Raw genomic sequence first — 18,453 nt, 5'->3', positions numbered from 1 at the left:
CCTTTGGAGCCTTATTTTAATTGGCTAAAGCCTTACAATCCCTCTCCCTACAATTAGAAATATCATGGGAAGCAATGTGGGGAAGCAAGGTAGCAATTCATCTTTTTCTTAACACCTTATGTTATTTCCCAACGCAGAGAAGATATAAGAATTGATAGCACTACGCACAGTCATGGTTCCACTTCCCATCATGCATTTTGGCATGGCCTTCAGTATCACTTACTGAAAGCTCAACAAATACACTAGATGGCAATATTTAGTCACAATATACAAAGTCACAAGACTTTCTATCCGTGGATCCCTCTCACAGAAAGAATGTTAATAATGTAAATGCCATCTTGAGGATTTATTGTCATAATAAACAAATACAGTACTTATGTACTGTATGTTGAATGTATATATTCGTCCGAGTTTTATTCATTTTTTTCTTAATGCATTGCCAAAATGTATATGATCGGGAAAAATTATCGGGAATGATTGGAATTGAATCGGGAGCAAAAAAAGCAATCGGATCGGGAAATATCGGGATCGGCAGATACTCAAACTGAAACGATCGGATCGGGAGCAAAAAAACATGATCGGAACAACCCTAATTATTATTAATACTCATTTGGTATTTATTCAAAGCAACACTTGGTAACTTTTCGGTTTTGGTCGATTTTAGTGACGCCGGTGGATAAAATCGGTAGTGTTTTGCCTCAAGTAAGACTGCGATTCCCATTAGGGCCAGCGCTGCATTTCCCATGAGGACCAACGCACACCCGCATAGTGTCGTAAAATCATGATGGTCGCCTGCAGATTGAATAAACAACATTTCTGTTTCCAGTGGCTGTGTGAAGAATGAAATGCAATAAGGTAATGAATCCAGTTGTGGCTAAACAGTAGCATATGGCGGTTAGCAATAGAGGTGTGCGAAATTTCAGGTTCTTAGATTATTCGCGATTCGGCCACGGAAGATTCGAGAACGATTCACAAATATCCGAATTCCAATTATTGAAATATGCCAAGTAAAGCGGAAGTAAAACACCATAAGCGCGCCTTCGGGACGCAATGGGGAACGGACCGAGAGTAAACATCATGGTCAATTCACGGCTCTGGCTCAACTCATGGTGCTAGATTAAAAAAAAAATTTAAAAATTAAAAAATTAAAAAAATAAATAAATAAAAAAAAACAATAATACCTGATTGCAGCCATAAGCCGCTACAAACAACTCACACATAATGCAACGGTAGATATCACATGTATAAAGAACCAGATGCGAAATGACAGACTCGTCGGCTTTGGTAAACAGCCGCCATCTTAAAGCAGTAGACTTCTCTGGAAGGCTGTTATAGCGAACCTTCCGAACGAACCTAAATAAGTTTTTATCTAAAATAATCTTAAATTGACAAAATCTTGACTTTAATCTATCTTTAAATGATTAAACAGTTTTATAACTTTCACATGTCGAAAGTAGACAGAAGGGAAATTATGGAATAACAGGAGCAATTTTTTACAACTTTAACGGTTGATTCACCACATTAAATCAACTGAATGTAATTAAAGCTGCTGATACAGAACGGGGACTTGAGTATTTTAGTTACTGTTTTGAACTGTTTTGTTAACTTGATACTGAAATAGTAGTTTATTTAAGCCTGGGAGGATTTTTGTACAATTTTTGTAAATAATGTGTGAAACATCAAAAGCAGCTAACAGCTGGGGGTGGGGGGGCATCAATAATTGATTTATAATCGAATTGTAGCCTCTGAATCATAATCGAATCGTTAGGTGCCCCAAGATTCCCATCTTTAGTTAGCAACTGCGTGGCTAACCCCCCACTCCACCCGAACTAGTCAGCGGGGGGCGTCACGCCAGCGAATGAAAGCCGAGCCAACGTTTATTCTGTATATCCTGTTAGCCTTCCTTAATGTTTCCTCCTCATACAAAACTTTTTGCCTCTTTTGTTGCTCTGCCATCTTTGGAGAATTTGTGCGAAAGCGTTAGCATCGACTTCAGTCTTATTATGAATGGGGAAAGGGGGAAGTGATGTATGCCGTAAAGCAGTCAGCACATTTGTATTTTTCGCTGTGTGTGGCAGGGTTCCTGCCACCTTCCTTAATTAGTGCCAGTGAAGGCTATTCAGACTAGGGCTGGGCGATATGGCCTTAAGTGCGTATCACGATAAATGAAGCAGATTTACCTCAATAACGATAAATGACGAGAAATTCGCCCAAGCGGACTGTTATATAATTTGAAAATTTGAATAAATGCATGGAATACAAATAAACCGTTTCTCGTTAAATTTATTTACCAGCTTTCAATTTAACACTTGCACATGCAGTCTAAACATCAAGTATTAAAAAAAATCTTGTAAACAATAAGAATTCTAGGGTGAACATTTATAACAGCTTGTATGACTTGAAAAATGTACAAAATTATAAAAATCAATATGACGACTGTGCAAACATGTCATTCTAACACAAATGACTTGAAGCTTTAACAGTACACTTCAGACAACTTATTGGTAATGGCTGCTGTGACATAATTATTCAACACAAGTGTTTACGTCAAGGTTTCACGTTTTTTTTTTCCCCAGAACATTTTTTAATACATACACACCCACAAAGACACAACCAGATTAAAGCTGTATTGCTCTGATGCCAATGAAACATTTAAGATTTTATGATGGCAGACTAAAGCAAACACATACAGAAAAATAGCTGTGGCCATTAAACTGTCATATTATATATAGCCTTCACTGTTGGATTATACTTTATGCTGAGTGCTTTACCATCATGAAAGCTTTCAGAGAAATCACACACCAAATAACGCGACATAATGATTGCTACATGAAGTCCGTGCCCAGTCCACTCATTAATTTCAGCCGTTTCGACCAGGTTAGAGCTGCTATCCGACTCCATCACGTTCATTTGTAGCCGCTGTTAGCCGCTAGCGTTAGCCTGTGGCTTGGCTACCAGAAGAAACCACTGAAAGCATCCTCCCCTGAAATCGTGAGAACCAGGGAGGACAGCGGGTGAAAGCCCGTCTGGAACCCGCCAAGAGTTTACTTAATGTCGGGTAAAAGTTTGGCGAAGCTAACTTAAAGAGCATATGACACCAGACAAAAAGTCTTAAATGGCATTATTATGTGAATTAGAATCATATTTTGAGACGATTCGACTATATACAACAATTTAGCAAAGCGCAGATGACGAGAAATTAGTCTTTTAATCTGCCGGTTAGCCACGCCTACCATTATAGGGCTTTAGCGTCCCCAACAGGTGGATGACGTCAGCGGTAGACTGGGCTCATTGGTTTTACTATTCAGCCCATTGAGGGGGAATTGTTCAGAACGAGGAAAACGCGACGAAGAGAGCCGCAAAATGTCATTGTTTCAGTCTCTCTACTCCAATATTTTTACAGGATATTCTTTTTATGCAAGTATTTTTCCCCAATAGCTATATAAATGGCTTGAGAAGGACCAGTCAGCCCGTCGAGGGGGAACTATTCACAATGAGGAAAACGCGACGAAGAGAGCGGCAAAATGTCATTGTTTCTGTCTCTTTACTTCCATATTTTTACAGGATATTCTTTTTATCCAAGTATTTTTCCCCAATAGCTATATAAATGGCTTGAGAAGGACCAGTCAGCCCGTCGAGGGGGAACTATTCACAATGAGGAAAACGCGACGAAGAGAGCGGCAAAATGTCATTGTTTCAGTCTCTCTATTCCAACATTTTTACAGGCTATTATTTTTTATCCAATTATTTTTCCCCAATTGCTAAATAAATGGCATGGTCAAGACAAATAACAATCTTGTGCTAAATGGAATATGAAATAATAAAAATCCATTTATTCAAGACGACATGGCAAAATTACTACATAATGGTCAAAACTGTCGACTTCACCTTTACTGTCGCACCTCCCGAACGATATTTTATGACACCTAAATCGGACATATGTCATTTCCCTTCCCCGGCTTCGGAGAATGTAAACAAACCAGAAGGAGTGACAGCTAGCCGACATGCTAACCCGAACCGAGTGATGTTTCAAAGTCTTCAAAGCGGAAAATCACACAAAGCTATCCTGGATTATTTGACATGACGACCCGGTTGTCGAATGTCTTAGCGGATCGGCAAACCGCCCGGCGGAGAGCAATTTACAGTTCGTTCCCCGGAGGAGGGTGGCTGGAGCTAACGCAGCTAACGTGCTGCTGCTAATGCATTAGGAGAGCTTTTTACATGCCTATCAATGATCAAACGTAAGTAGTCCTTCATTTAAAGGAAGTTTGTAGTGTTTACTTTGTAATCGCTGTATTCGTATTTGACATAATACAAAACAAGATGTTTACTCACTTCCTTGTAAGTCCAATGGTCCCACAGTAAATATCCACGGTGAATGGGAACCTTTTGAAACTCCAAAAAGGCGCATACGCCTCTCCCTCATACAGAATGATTTTTCTGCAGCCGTTTGGCTGGCGTGATGCGAAAAATAAACGTATTAATCCGCAAAATCAGCTGAATCCTTCGTCCTCATACACAACAGTACACTGTAGCGTGAAGAGGACGTCTTCTACCGTACACGTCACAGCGCCCTCCTCCTCAATGCAAGACCGAAGCCGGAAGTCACTCATTTTCCTGGCGCGGGATTCAAAAAACTAAATAAATATAGCGATCGCTTCCACACACATCCAAGCGGCCCATATCATTCAGGAGCATAAAATACAGCGTGTATTATGAAATAAACATGCTTTTTCGTGTCACAGGCACTTTAAGCCCAACTCCATCCCGTTTACTTGTAGCGTCGTTAGCCGCTAGCGTTAGCCTACCGGGCTTCTGTTTGTTTTGCTTCCTAAAAACCACGTGACTCCATATGTAAGCGCACTGTCTGCTTTTCTTAAAGGGGAATGAACATAGCCGAACAACACAGAGTGAAAGCGGGATGAAGACTATATTTTCTTGTTTTATTAAATTACCGAATTTACCGACATGGTCAAAATTACGTCAGTCATCGTGAAGAATTTCGGTAACTGTAAATTTTTGGTTTACCGCCCTGCTCTAATTCAGACCGCCTCAAAATATTAAAGACGTGTCATTCAACTAGTTGTCAGTGGACATATCATCACAAATGTTATGAAAATATTTTATAAAGGTTGAAAAGTTAACCTAGTGTTGCTTTAATATCAAAATATCAACTGTGTGTTTGTGAAGTCATTTGAGGCCTCGGTGTGATTTAAATTTGGCTTGATTTGACTTGCCTTATGTTCATATATTTGAAAAATCACATTGAAATCAGTATAATTTTCATATCAGGGTGAAAAACAAGTGAGAGATGCAGAAAAGTGGTGACAAGTAGACCTTTTTAAGAAAATAGAAAAAAAATAATAATAACAGTTTTACTGTTAGCCCCCATAGTGACATAATGTGGACTCATTCAGACAAGTTTCGCTCTTATTCTATTATTGGACCACCACGAGCATGTGTGGTAATGGGTGTGAAAAAGGGGGGAGCAATGGCAGGAGATGTGACATGAAGGTAGAAAAATGGAATGATAGAAACCGCAAGCTGGAGAAAAATATGAAGGCAGGGATGATTTTGTGTTCTTTCTGGCTGTGTCAATCCCACCTGAGCCACACCTAAGGTCTCCCGTGGCAACTGCATGTGCGTGTGGAGGCAGTGAAGTGGACAGTCATGCACACGGGCCCTGCTTACACAGCTGTAGCCATGCAGTAGCCTCAGCATTTAATTGATTAATAGTTGCAATCATTTGGGCGAGGGAAGGTCATTCCATCATGAAAGCTTGTGAGAAGGGTCACACAGAAGGGACTGCCCCATTATGTGCTTTTTGTTGGGAGTATTGAGAAGTGCTGAGTGTTTCTTTAGGCAGGAATCAGCAACACACTCCAAATTATTTCACTTTTTTTTTTTTTTTTTTTCATGATTGTGCTCGCATCGTTCCATGTCTGCAGCTGACTCTCGCAAACTGTCCTTGCCAAAACACGCCGGCAAAGAGCTGGCAGCTACAAACCAAGAGCCAGCTTGACGAAAATGGCTCTCTGTGTGCGTATATCAGTTTTTGTGTGTGAGTGTGTGTGAAGTGTGTGTGTTTAGGGGACTTTCCAGTCGGTGGACAGATGGAGAGACTGGGAGACTGGGAGGCAGGAGGCATGCTGGCATGAGTTAGTGTTTGCATGTGCGTGTGTATATTTGTGTGAAAAGTAACACGTTGCCTCTCTAGCTTTTGACCTTGACTGGGAGTGCAGACAGGTCAGCAGCACCCAGTTTTACACCGAGCACAAAACTTTAGGTAATTTTAGTACAGGACACATTTTGAGGATAGTCATTAAAAGCTGTGCTTCTAAGGTTTTGGCCATCTTCCATTGGACTCCAAAATGGTGCAGTACCAAAAGAGGGGAGCTACTACACATTGCAGATGATTGGTCGATGGAGATGGAGACATATTTTCCACATTTTTTTCTTACTTTTGCTTGGCCTGCGACTTATATAATGTTAAAAAAATAGAATTGTACTTTTTATTTTTATTTCACTGACCAAGGAGTAGCCATTACCAACAACCAGCTGCAAGAGCACACACATGGTTTGTGATTAACATGCACTAAAAAGTAGTAAGCTTAAACAGAGCTTATATTTATGTTCATAATTATTGTATTAATCAAACCAGCATAATAACAATTTTTAAAAAGGAACATTGATTTGGAGCGGTTTTATTTAATTTATGTAGTTTTATGTGGGGGTTCATTTTTATTCATTATTTTTGAATGCTCCAACTCCACTACAGTGTATTTTTTGTGCGTCCATATGCTTTTTCTAACCATACAATATTCAAACAAGTCGGTGAAGAGGCGTTTACTTTGAATGAAAATAAAAGGAAGCTACAGTTGTAGTTGTCGTACTTTTTTTGACAACACTCCTAAGGGAGTTTGTCAAGATACACAAAGTAGCTACATAAATCTCAAGTTTTAAATGTTTCCAGAGTCGAGTGAAAAAACAGAGTAACCAAAGCTAGGTGCTAATATGGTGTAGGCAAGCCACTATAGGTAAGCTAGGCTCATGACGAGTGTTGGGCACGTTACTTTAAAAAAGTAATTAGTTATAGCTACTCACTACTTCTTCCAAAAAGTAACTGAGTTAGTAACTGAATTACTCTATTGTAAAAGTAACTAGTTACCAGGGAAAGTAACTATTTCCGTTACTTTAAAAAGAAGTTGTTGTATGTCAAAGAATTTGAAATTTTATAAAATTATAATTATAGATTAGAAATTATAGAACCTTGTAATATTTATTGCACCTCACCAGCAACAGATTTATCCTACACTTGAAGTGCAACAAAAATAAACAGATTTGAATTGCTTACCACAGATGTCGACAAAAGCTTTGCCCCGGGACATAAATTACACTTTACATCAGGGGTGGGCAATTAATTCCACAAAGGGCCGCAGTGGGTGCGGGTTTTTGTTCATACCCATCATGAGGACAGCCTTTCACCAATCTGGTTTCTTACAAGTGCAATCAGTTGATTGCAGTCAGGCGCTCCTTGTTTCCACTGAAACCTCATTGGTTATACTGTGTGTGCTGAATCAGTTGGAACAAAGACCAGGACCCACTGCGGCCCTCGAGGACCGGTTTGCCCACCCCTGCTTTACATGCACATTCTTTCCTTTAATTTCGACCAATTTGAAATAGCGTTTATATCTCCACCTCGTAAAGGACACATTTTCCTCTGAATGCTCTGCCATCATATCCCTCCGTATCTGTTTTGCGTGTGTGTGTTTGCCGCACGCGTTGTTCCGGTTTGTGTGTGAAAACACCGGCTCTGAAGTACGTGCGCTATTAGGCTCGAGAGTTTACGTCACAGAATGGGGGATCACGTGAGATTTGACAACAACACAGCCATATTGGAAGCAGGTCTGGCTCGCGGGACATTTAACTTTAACTTGCCAGTTCGATAGAGAGACATACTCGTTACTAAGGCGAAGAACAGATATGTGATCAAACTTAAGGATGTGAACAATGTTGACCCATACGAGCAAGCCGAAGACAAATGGAGTAAAGATGTCGACGGGCTTCCACAATTACGCGAAATGGACATTCTGCTGTATTTATTGTTTGGTGTATGTTACTAAACTCAGCAGCGATTCCGAAATTACAAATCGCTACAAAGCTATGAACAGTTTTGCTGCGGATGGGTGCAGGACCTGCACATTATGACCGTATCAAACAACAACTCCATCGTTTTTGCAAAGGTAGGCTATGTGTGTTTACTATTTTCATTGCCATGAACCTGACTGCACCCCAAGTCTTCAATGACAAATAAACAGAGCAGAGTAGACTCGCTACGGCTGGTAGTTTCTTCAGTTTATTCAAAGTAAGTAACACACCGCTTTTGACTATCAGTAACGGCAACGGCATTGTAACGGCGGAAAAAATAATTAGTTAGATTACCCCATTACTGAAAAAATAATGCCGTTATATATAACAGCGTTATTTCCAACACTGCTCATGACACCTTCAGTGAGCTGGAATTTATCAAAAACCGTGGGTAAAATATTGTTTGATTGCTACGAAAGGTGAAGAAATCTTACAAACTGGCTGTTGTTGAGCTGAAGTTAGAGCCAGCGGTTTACCGACAATTTACCGTTCCCGAGATGATTCACGATGACTGACATAATTTTGACCAGGCTGGTAAATTCTTTTTTTTTTTTTTTTTTTAATTAAATGAGAAAATTAAAGCATTTTCGGCCCGCTGAGACTATGTGTTGGTATGCAATGGTCATTCCCCTTTATGAACGTGCAGCCAGTGTGCTTAAGTGTGAAGTCACGTGGTTATCAACCGGTACGCTAATGCTACAAGTGAACATGATAGAGTCAGATAATAGTGAAATGGCTACCGGTAGCCAGGCCACAGGCACTTTGAGAATAACATTAGTTGACACACTTAGTGTGGTGTTGGTGCCAAGAAAGAACTCGACGTCGGTCGTCTGGCAGTATTTTGAATTCAGGAAGGATGACAAACCTTGGAGCCCGACATCAGTTTGACGGGCCATTTCATAGACAACAAGTAGGAACTGTGTATTTCCCGGACGACGACACGGATGAAATGTTCACTTAGGCCCTGAAACAAATGCGCTCTGTGTGGGACCTGAAGGAGGAGAACTTTGTCGACATCACCAGCGACAGCGACTCTAACGTTGTCAAAATGGCTGAACTCAATGAGTGTATGCAGGAGCAATGCTTTGGCCACAGACCGCACCTGGCAATCAGTATGTCACTGATAGCTGTATTGATGGTACCATTTACAAAGGATCAGCTCAGCATTCAGCATAAAGTAGTGTAGCCTATAATATGACTCTTTAATGTAGGCACTGGCGGGTTACAATTTTCAAGGAATATCATGGTTTTAAAACGTCAAGGTTTCAAAACCGCAAAAACTTTCCATCATACCGTCCCTACGTCATTAGCTATTTTTCAAGGTAATTTAAAAAGCTAATTAGCTATTTATCAAGTGCTTGCTTAGTGTCTGTGATTCAGCTGTGCTGCACGTTGGCTGGAGAACATGAAACACCTGAACTTTTTCCCTATCGAAGAAAACGAAGCCGCTGGTATAGGACTACTTCGGGTAAAGGAATGTCACAGACAGCCGCGGCTTAAGTGGGCCAACAGACATGTAAAACATGTTTGCGGGGGGGTGGCAGGAAAGGCACTATCTCCAATATGATTTCACATTTATACAAAATAAAGGGGTAGTAAACGCTGTCAAGAACGTTTCCCACAAGCTACGAGAGTTAACTCCAGCGTTAGTAGTGTGTCTAGCACTGTTGTGTTGAGTGATCATGTCACAACAGCGATTAACAATAAATTGTCCAGTACTCGGTCCTCTGTTTGCACTGCTCAAGCCCCCCTCCCCCGTGAGTCATTTGTGTTACACTTTTTTGCACAGTGGCCATATCAATATTTACAATGTAGTAGATGGGTTAGGGTTAGATTATTAGAGATATTTTAACAACTAAACACTATATTCCAGCTCCTGCATCATTTTACCTCTCTGTTTGACCATCCCCACGCCCAACCATTCCCCTTTTATGCCCAGAAACTGGCCCTGGTGTGGCCAGGGTGGGTCTATAGTTTAACATTTAAACACTATATTCCAGCTCCAGGCATCATCATCATCTGTTTGACCCTCCTCTTGCCCAACCATGCCTCCTTTATGCCCACAAACCAGACCCCCTGAAGGCCTGGGTGTGGGCGGGGCGGTCTAATTTTTAACACCTAAACACTATGTTTCAGCTCTGGGCATCATTACCTTTCTGTTTCCCCTCCCCAACCACAGACACTTTACGCCAACAAACAGGGCCCCCTAGAGGCCTAGGCCTGGGTGCCGCTGCACCCCCAGAACACCCCTAAGCTCCGCTCCTGCAGTGGAGTGTGAGATCTCACAATCGTCAATCTCTTTTCTCACCCTCTTATGCTGAAAACAGTCAACTCTGATGAGCTGAACTGAACTCTACCGTTTGGTGAAGACTCTGCTTTAAAATGAAGTAGGTTAAATCAGGTTTACGAGCCAGTGGCTTTAAGCCATTTTAATGACCTATGTCGGTGTTTATTGTATCTACTCTCACCTGATTTGATGTGAATACTGGGGCTCCGGATTTTCCCCGCCTGGTTCTCGGCAGTGCAGAAGTACTCGTTGTCGTGGATGATACTGTTATATGCGGAAGGAGAGAAGGGGTAGAGCTGGAGGGTGCCGTTGGCGTGCACGTGTCGGATGTGGGGCACGTCGTAAATGTCGTCTCCGGCGGCCAGGTACCAACGCAGGACGGCATGGGGGGCGCCGCCCGCAGGGCAGGGCAGGGACACCCCCACTGAGCTGGAGAAGGTCACCCGCTGCAGGGAGGCGTTCACAAAGTACAACCGCGTAGAGACAACATCCTCACTGGTGACTGTTTGGATGAGAGAAAGGGACACATGCATTACTCGTCGGGATGGGCGAAAGTAATTTGACAAATTGTCAAAAAGCATTTGTAATATGAAACAAAGAAGTGGACAAATTGATACACCTAAACAAATATGATCAGTACCAAGAGTTTTGATTGACAGTGTAGGAGAGGTTGTGCCAGAAAGGTTTCAGGATTGGTCTCATTAAAGATATCTTTGGAGATGCCACTCAGTTTCATATGAAGCTGAGTTGACAATTAAGTCATAACGAGTCCTCCAAATAGACTCCAGACTTTCCCCAGTTTTGCGTCTATCTCTGCTCAAGAGTGTTTTTATCAGTAGTGGTAGCGGCAGAACTTCCACTAAGTGTTTTCTTTCAGTGCACTACTCTGTTAATTTCAAATAAAATTTATATAATCTTAAATCACCCCCCCCCCCCCCAAAAAAAAAAAATTTGACATGAAATGATAAAATAATATCATAATCTATCTATCTGTAAAGTACATAAATAAGATAAGTAGTAAGAGCAAAAATCAAATAAATGTATAAGGAAAAATGAAAAATTCTAAATAAATATTAAAAATATAAATTATGATTGGAGTTGGTTCATGATGATATCCCTGGTCAAAATCCCCCATTGGCCAAAGAAAAACTAAAATAAATAGCAAAAATTTAAACCATGGGGGGGCTCGAGAAGGGAGTGGCTTGCAAAAACTCAAATTAACGTCCAAATGACACCCGATATCAAATTGGGGAAAAATGAAAAGTATATTGACTTTTTTGGGATAACGTGTGTAGCTTTTGTGATGAAAGTCCTGGAACTTTTCAGACGCATCTTTGTTATTGTTATCACAGCACAGATTTTAAAAAATGCAATGCATTATAATGGTACTGATCTTTAGTTTGATTTAATTTGAAGTGAAAAATATGTTACAATATATACAGTGGGGCAAATAAGTATTTAGTCAACCACCAATTGTGCAAGTTCTCCTACTTGAAAAGCTTAGAGAGGCCTTTAATTGTCAACAAGGGTAAACCTCAACCATGAGAGACAGAATGTGGGGGAAAAAAATAGAAAATCACATTGTTTGATTTTTAAAGAATTTATTTCCAAATTAGAGTGCAAAATAAGTATTTGGTCACCTACAAACAAGCAAGATTTCTGGCTGTCAAAGAGATCTAACTTCTTCTAACGAGGTCTAACGAGGCTCCACTCGTTACCTATATTAATGGCACCTGTTTTAACTCATTATCGGTAGAAAAGACACCTGTCCAAAACCTCAGTCAGTCACAAGAGCTGTCGAAGGACACCAGAGACAAAATTGTAGACCTGCACCAGGCTGGGAAGACTGAATCTGCAATAGGTAAAACGCTTGGTATAAAGAAATCAACTGTGGCAGCAATTATTAGAAAATGGAAGACATACAAGCCCACTGATAATCTCCCTCGATCTGGGGCTCCATGCAAGATCTCACTCCGTGGCGTCGAAATGATAACGAACGGTGAGCAAAAATCCCAGAACCACACGGGGGGACCTAGTGAATGACCTACATAGAGCTAGGACCACGTAAGGCCATGTATCGAAGGATTTTGAGTGAAAATCTCCTTCCATCAGCAAGGGCATTGAAGATGAGACGTGGCTGGGTCTTTCAGCATGACAATGATCCCAAACACACAGCCAGGGCAACAAAGGAGTGGCTTCGTAAGAAGCATTTCAACATCCTGGAGTGGCCTAGCCAGTCTCCAGATCTCAACCCCATAGAAAATCTGTGGAGGGAGATGAAAGTCCGTGTTGCCCAACGACAGCCCCAAAACATCACTGCTCTAGAGGAGAATGGGCCAAAATACCAGCAACAGTGTGTGAAAAGCTTGTGAAGAGTTACAGAAAACATTTGTGCTCCGTTATTGCCAACAAAGGGTACATAACAAAGTATTGAGAGGAACTTTTGGTATTGACCAAATACTTATTTTCCACCATGATTTGCAAATAAATTCTTTAAAAATCAAACAATGTGATTTTCTGCTTTTTTTTCCACATTGTCTCTCATGGTTGAGGTTTACCCATGTTGACCATTACAGGCCTCTTTAATATTTTCAAGTGGGAGAACTTGCACAATTAGTGTTTGACTAAATACTTATTTGCCCCACTGTATTTATAAATGTAAGATGAACACCCCTAGAAACTACCCATTTATGGTAAATGGTGCTGTACTTGTTTAGCGCTTTTCCACCTTTCAAGTTGCTCAAAGCGCTTTACACTACATTCCCATCTACGCATCATGACGCAGCACCAGGAGCAATGTGGGGTTCAGTATCTTGCTGATGAATACTTAGGCGAGTTCATCAGGGCAGAGAATCGAACCCACAACCTCTGGGTTGGGGGACAACTACTCTACTATTGAGCCATGCCATCCCACATTTAATGTTGGATTAACACCACAACTAAGGCAGGCTTTTTATTATTCCTTTCTATTCGATGTGGCTGTAACCAAGTGTCCCCTGGGAGACATTTTTAAGATATGAATACATTCCCATTAATCCCCCAGTGGAAATTCAATGACGGCCAAGCATAAAGAGCGAGTGGGTCCATTGTATATTAAAACCAAAATGTCTATAAAAGCTCGAGTAACAGAGCAAAGAAATAATAAAAAGCCACTTTTAAGGCATATGCTGCACAGATATACTATTCACCTGCACTCAGGCCAACATTTTGTGCACGCTGCCTTCATTTATAATGTTCCTTAGACACATCTTTAATATCTAATCTTTCAAGTTCCCACCAAGGTGGCCCTTGGAAATCAGCCTCTTTAAATCTGGCATGAACTCAGCAATGGAAGCAGATTTGAGAGGCGTTAGTGATAGAACAAAGATGTTATAGTACAGATTAAACATTGTCTTCCACGAACCACCATATATCAGTTTTAAGGACTTAACGAGATGCATAATTTTAAGGATAGTATATTTCTTAGGTATTAAAAGGGAGCTTGTGGAGTTGGGGAGTCAAAGAAAGCGCTGAGCTAAGCTTGGCTGGAGACCAGGACAAGATGCGGGGACCCACCACCCAACCCCCACGAGCCAGGGAATTTTCCTCTCAAACCTTGATACTGAATAATCAATTTTTCCTGGATTGTGTCAACAATGCCTGGATTAGCACTATCTCTCTAATTCTCAATGTCCCGGGAGACAGAGGGGTGCTGGCTAAAACGCATCAATGGGTATTGAAAGACTCTATATCATGTCATTTAGGTGCTAATTTCTAAGGCTCGTCGCCCTCAAAGGGCGTCATTAATAACCACTGATTAAGTCAAAGGCTGAAGATCTTGATAGCAAGAATAAGGATGAGTGGGCTTGGTAAATGGAACATATGTAACACACATTTTACTGTCATTATCTGATGAAAATTATGATAGAATATATAGTTTTGCTGCTTTATGACAATTGTGACGTATTAACACTTTAGTGATCATCGTCTCTCTGACTTGCTGAAAGTTTGTAGTTAGAGATCTAAAAAGTGTAGTTCATCCACAATTTCCCCACAATTAATGTGACATACAGTATAGCTTGTTTAACGAAAACAAAAACAAAAAAATAGTTTGTACAAGTTTGCACATCCTCATAACTAGGAGTGGGAACCTCTTGGTACCTCATGATACGATACGATTTGCGATACAAAGCTCACAATAACGATGATCTGACGATACAACGATTATCGATACATTGGTCAGGAAATCATTCTAGGATATTCTACAAACAACTAATAAACAGAAAAACAAGCTTCTGCTGTGAATTCGAATGCGTTTATCATTAGTAGACGTCCAATCCATTTGAACTGGGAGGGTGCTGAGGGGCAGCGAATTCAGCGAATTCGCTGCCGTCCCTCTCACTTTAAACGGATTGAACGTCTATGGCCGGTAGTGGCACCCAATGCCAAGTAATGAGGTAATTTTGGGCCATTTAAGGTCATTTACCTGTTCATTTTCAGTTACTTCCTGTTGATTGTGGGGTATTTTATGGGTCTCTTCCTGTTTATTTTGAGTTACAAAACAGGAAATGACCTGGGAATCACCCAAATGAATAGGCAGTGACTCAAACTCAACAGAAAATGACCTGTAAATGCCTTAAAATGAACAGCAAGTGACCTGTAAATGTCCTGAAAATTGGACAGAATGACTGTAAATGCTCTGGTTTCGAATCAACGAACGTTCCCAGTCCAAATGGATGGGCATCGAGCACCGTCAATGAAGCTTTAGAATTAACTGAGACAGTATTTTGGTGGAAAAATTTGGTTTCAACTTGTTGGTTCATTTGTATTTCATTTTTTTTTTTAGATAATGATACCTTTTCAAAACGATATCTCGATTCTTGGCAGGAGCATATCGATAACCTTTTGGGATACAAAGTATCACGATATATCACCATTTCGATATTTTGTCACACCCCTACTCATAACTGGCATATGGCTGTGTTCAGATAGACTATAACTAATCACATTCATACTCATTCAGTGGAAGTCAACACATCAGCCACTATTTTAAGTGCCTCCGATTAATGTTCAAATAGCTTTTCTAGTAGGATTTACTTGACGAAAGCTTGAGGTTTTCCTGAAATTAACTAGCATTTTGACCTGATCATAATAACTATCTGTGAACATTTTTATGCTTCGTTGTACTGTATGGAATTTTTTTGATGATAAGCAGTGTGCGTTTACATCAAACATACTTTTTGGAAATGTGTCTAAAATGTTTAACCTATGCAACGAGGCTGTGTAAAGCTTTTATATAACCAATTTACTTTCACTTCATACCTATAGTTAACCTTTGTATTAATGAACTGAGTCACAACCATCTATCCATCATCCATCCATTTTCTCACAGTTATCCGAGGTGGGGCTGCAGGGGGCAGTTGCTTCAGCAGGGAAACCAAGACTTCCCTCTTTCTAATCACGTCATCCAGCTATGCAGCGGGGGTGAGGTCCGTAGGCATTCCCAGGTCTCCCCAGCGAGTCCTGGGTCTGTCTCTTGCCCTCCTACCAGTGGGAGGTGCCTGGAACACCACACCAGGGAGGCGTCAGAATCAGATGCCTGAGCCACCTCATCTTGCTCCTTTCAATACAGAGTAGCAGCGGCTCTACTCCGAGCCCCTCTCGGATGACCGCGCTTCTCACCCCATCTCTAAGGAAGAGCCCGGACGCCCTGCGGAGGAAACCCATTTCGGTATCCGGGATCTTGTTCTTTTGGTCATGACCCACAGCTCGTGACCAAAAGCAAGGGTAGGAATAAAGATCGACCGGTAGACCTGCACCAGGCTGGGAAGACTGAATCTGCAATAGGTAAAACGCTTGGTGTAAAGAAATCAACTGTGGGAGCAATTATTAGAAAATGGAAGACATACAAGACCACTGATAATCTCCATTGATCTGGGGCTCCATGCAATATCTCACCCCGTGGCGTCAAAATTATAACAAGAACGGCAAAAATCCCAGAACCACACGCGGGGACCTACTGAATGACCTACAGAGAGATGGGACCACAGTAACAAAGGCTACTATCAGTAACACAATGTGCCGCCAGGGACTCAAATCCTGCACTGCCAGACGTGTCCCCCTGCTGAAGCCAGTACACGTCCAGGCCCGTCTGCGGTTCGCTAGAGAGCATTTGGATGAACCAGAAGAGGACTGGGAGAATGTGTTATGGTCTGATGAAACCAAAATCAAACTTTTTGGTAGAAACACAGGTTCTCGTGTTTGGAGGAGAAAAAATACTGAATTGCATCCGAAGAACACCATACCCACTGTGAAGTATGGGGGTGGAAACATCATGCTTTGGGGCTGTTTTTCTGCAAAGGGACCAGGGCGACTGATCTGTGTACAGGAAAGAATAAATGGGGCCATGTATCGAGAGATTTTGAGTGAAAATCTCCTTCCATCAGCAAGGGTATTGAAGATGAGACGTGGCTAGGTCTTTCAGCATGACAATGATCCAAAACACACAGCCAGGGCAACAAAGGATTGGCTTCGTAAGAAGCATTTCAAGGTCCTGGAGTGGCTTAGCCAGTCTCCAGATCTCAACCCCATTGAAAATTTGTGGAGGGAGTTGAAAGTCCGTGTTGCCCAACGACAGCCCCAAAAAAATCACTGCTCTAGAGGAGATCTGCATGGAGGAATGGGCCAAAATACCAGCAACAGTGTGTGAAAAGCTTGTGAAGAGTTACAGAAAACGTTTGTGCTTCGTTATTGCCAACAAAGGGTACATAACAAAGTATTGAGATGAACTTTTGGTATTGACCAAATACTTATTTTCCACCATGATTTGCAAATAAATTCTTTAAAAATCAAACAATGTGATTTTCTGGGGTGTTTTCCCCACATTCTGTCTCTCATGGTTGAGGTTTACCCATGTTGACAATTACAGGCTTCTCTAATATTTTCAAGTGGGAGAACTTGCACAATTAGTGGTTGACTACTTATTTGCCCCACTGTACATTATGTCATGTAGTGGGTTTGGTTTAGCACTTTTTACTATTTATACGTCGCTTTCAACTCTTCGCTTGGTATTTTCCAACAGTGATGAATTTGTATGCCAGACGCACAGTGCTAAACCCACATAATCTCCTTTTACGCATTTGATGCACACAGAATCTATCCAGCCAGTAATCGCACTACAACTGGAGGTCTGCGTTCGAACGCCCCACACCTTATGCATGTGTGGGTTTTCTATCAAGTGGAATAGGCTATGGTTGCTTGCAGTGTTGTTAATAACGGAGTATGCCGGCGTTACGAACGGCGTTATTTCTGTCAGTGGTGAGTAATCTAATTGATTACTTTTCCCATCTTTGCAACACCGTTACTGTAACTGAGGACCTGATGGCATGTGTTACTACAATTTGGTTGAATGACGAGAGATGTCTGAGAGACACGGAGATAGCAGAGTGGGAGAAGGGAGGAGGGGATACCTAGCATCGTGCAAAAACGATGCTAGGTGGCTCGGTGCGTTAGTATAGCATTCGCGTTCTTGCTAGTATTAGAATTTAGCGTTGCGAGCGTCATCTTAAACACTCGGGGAACTTTTTATTTTATTTTATTTTTTTTTTACATACAGTTCGTGGCGCTCAGTTGGGTACAATTAATTGAAAACAATGGACTGTAAGTATGTATCATCATCACCAAGTGGGTGTTGTCCTTGTAGATGCTATATTATAATTAATTTATTTTTGTTTTTCATTACCAAAAATAGTCACTTGCTCTAAACTTTTCATGAATGATGTATCCATAAACCGTGTGTGATTTGTTTTTTTTTTTCAATCAAAACAACTAGAGCAAAGATAGAAGAGGGAAGAGATTCAAAGCCTCACCTGCATATTGAAAAATATATCTACATGTATTAGGGGTGTGACGGTACACACAAGTCACGGTTCAGTACAGCAGGAAAAAGGCTTTCTTTTGTCAAGCGAAATGCAAAATCCAAACACTTTGCAAATAGAAACAAGCACGAACTCCAATTGCAAACGCTTTGCAAAAGAAAA

General features: G+C 41.1%; 1 protein-coding gene across 4 annotated transcripts in view; it reads right to left on the bottom strand.

The window, feature by feature from the left end:
- The window catches only part of dscaml1 (Down syndrome cell adhesion molecule like 1), a 246,311-nt gene that overhangs the window by 211,107 nt on the left and 16,751 nt on the right, over positions 1 to 18,453 (bottom strand). For all 4 annotated transcript variants that reach the window (XR_009063448.1, XM_057838656.1, XM_057838654.1 and 1 more), the window contains exon 2: positions 10,617 to 10,937. Coding sequence is in view for 3 of the 4 variants with exons in the window: in XM_057838656.1 (XP_057694639.1) it covers positions 10,617 to 10,937 (321 nt within the window). In the remaining variant the exon portion in view is untranslated. The remainder of the gene's footprint in view (positions 1 to 10,616; positions 10,938 to 18,453) is intronic.

Source organism: Corythoichthys intestinalis, chromosome 6 (assembly GCF_030265065.1).
Source record: "Corythoichthys intestinalis isolate RoL2023-P3 chromosome 6, ASM3026506v1, whole genome shotgun sequence".
Lineage (NCBI taxonomy): Eukaryota > Metazoa > Chordata > Actinopteri > Syngnathiformes > Syngnathidae > Corythoichthys > Corythoichthys intestinalis.
Note: the sequence above shows the minus strand (reverse complement) of the source record. Positions and strands in the feature narration are given on the sequence as shown.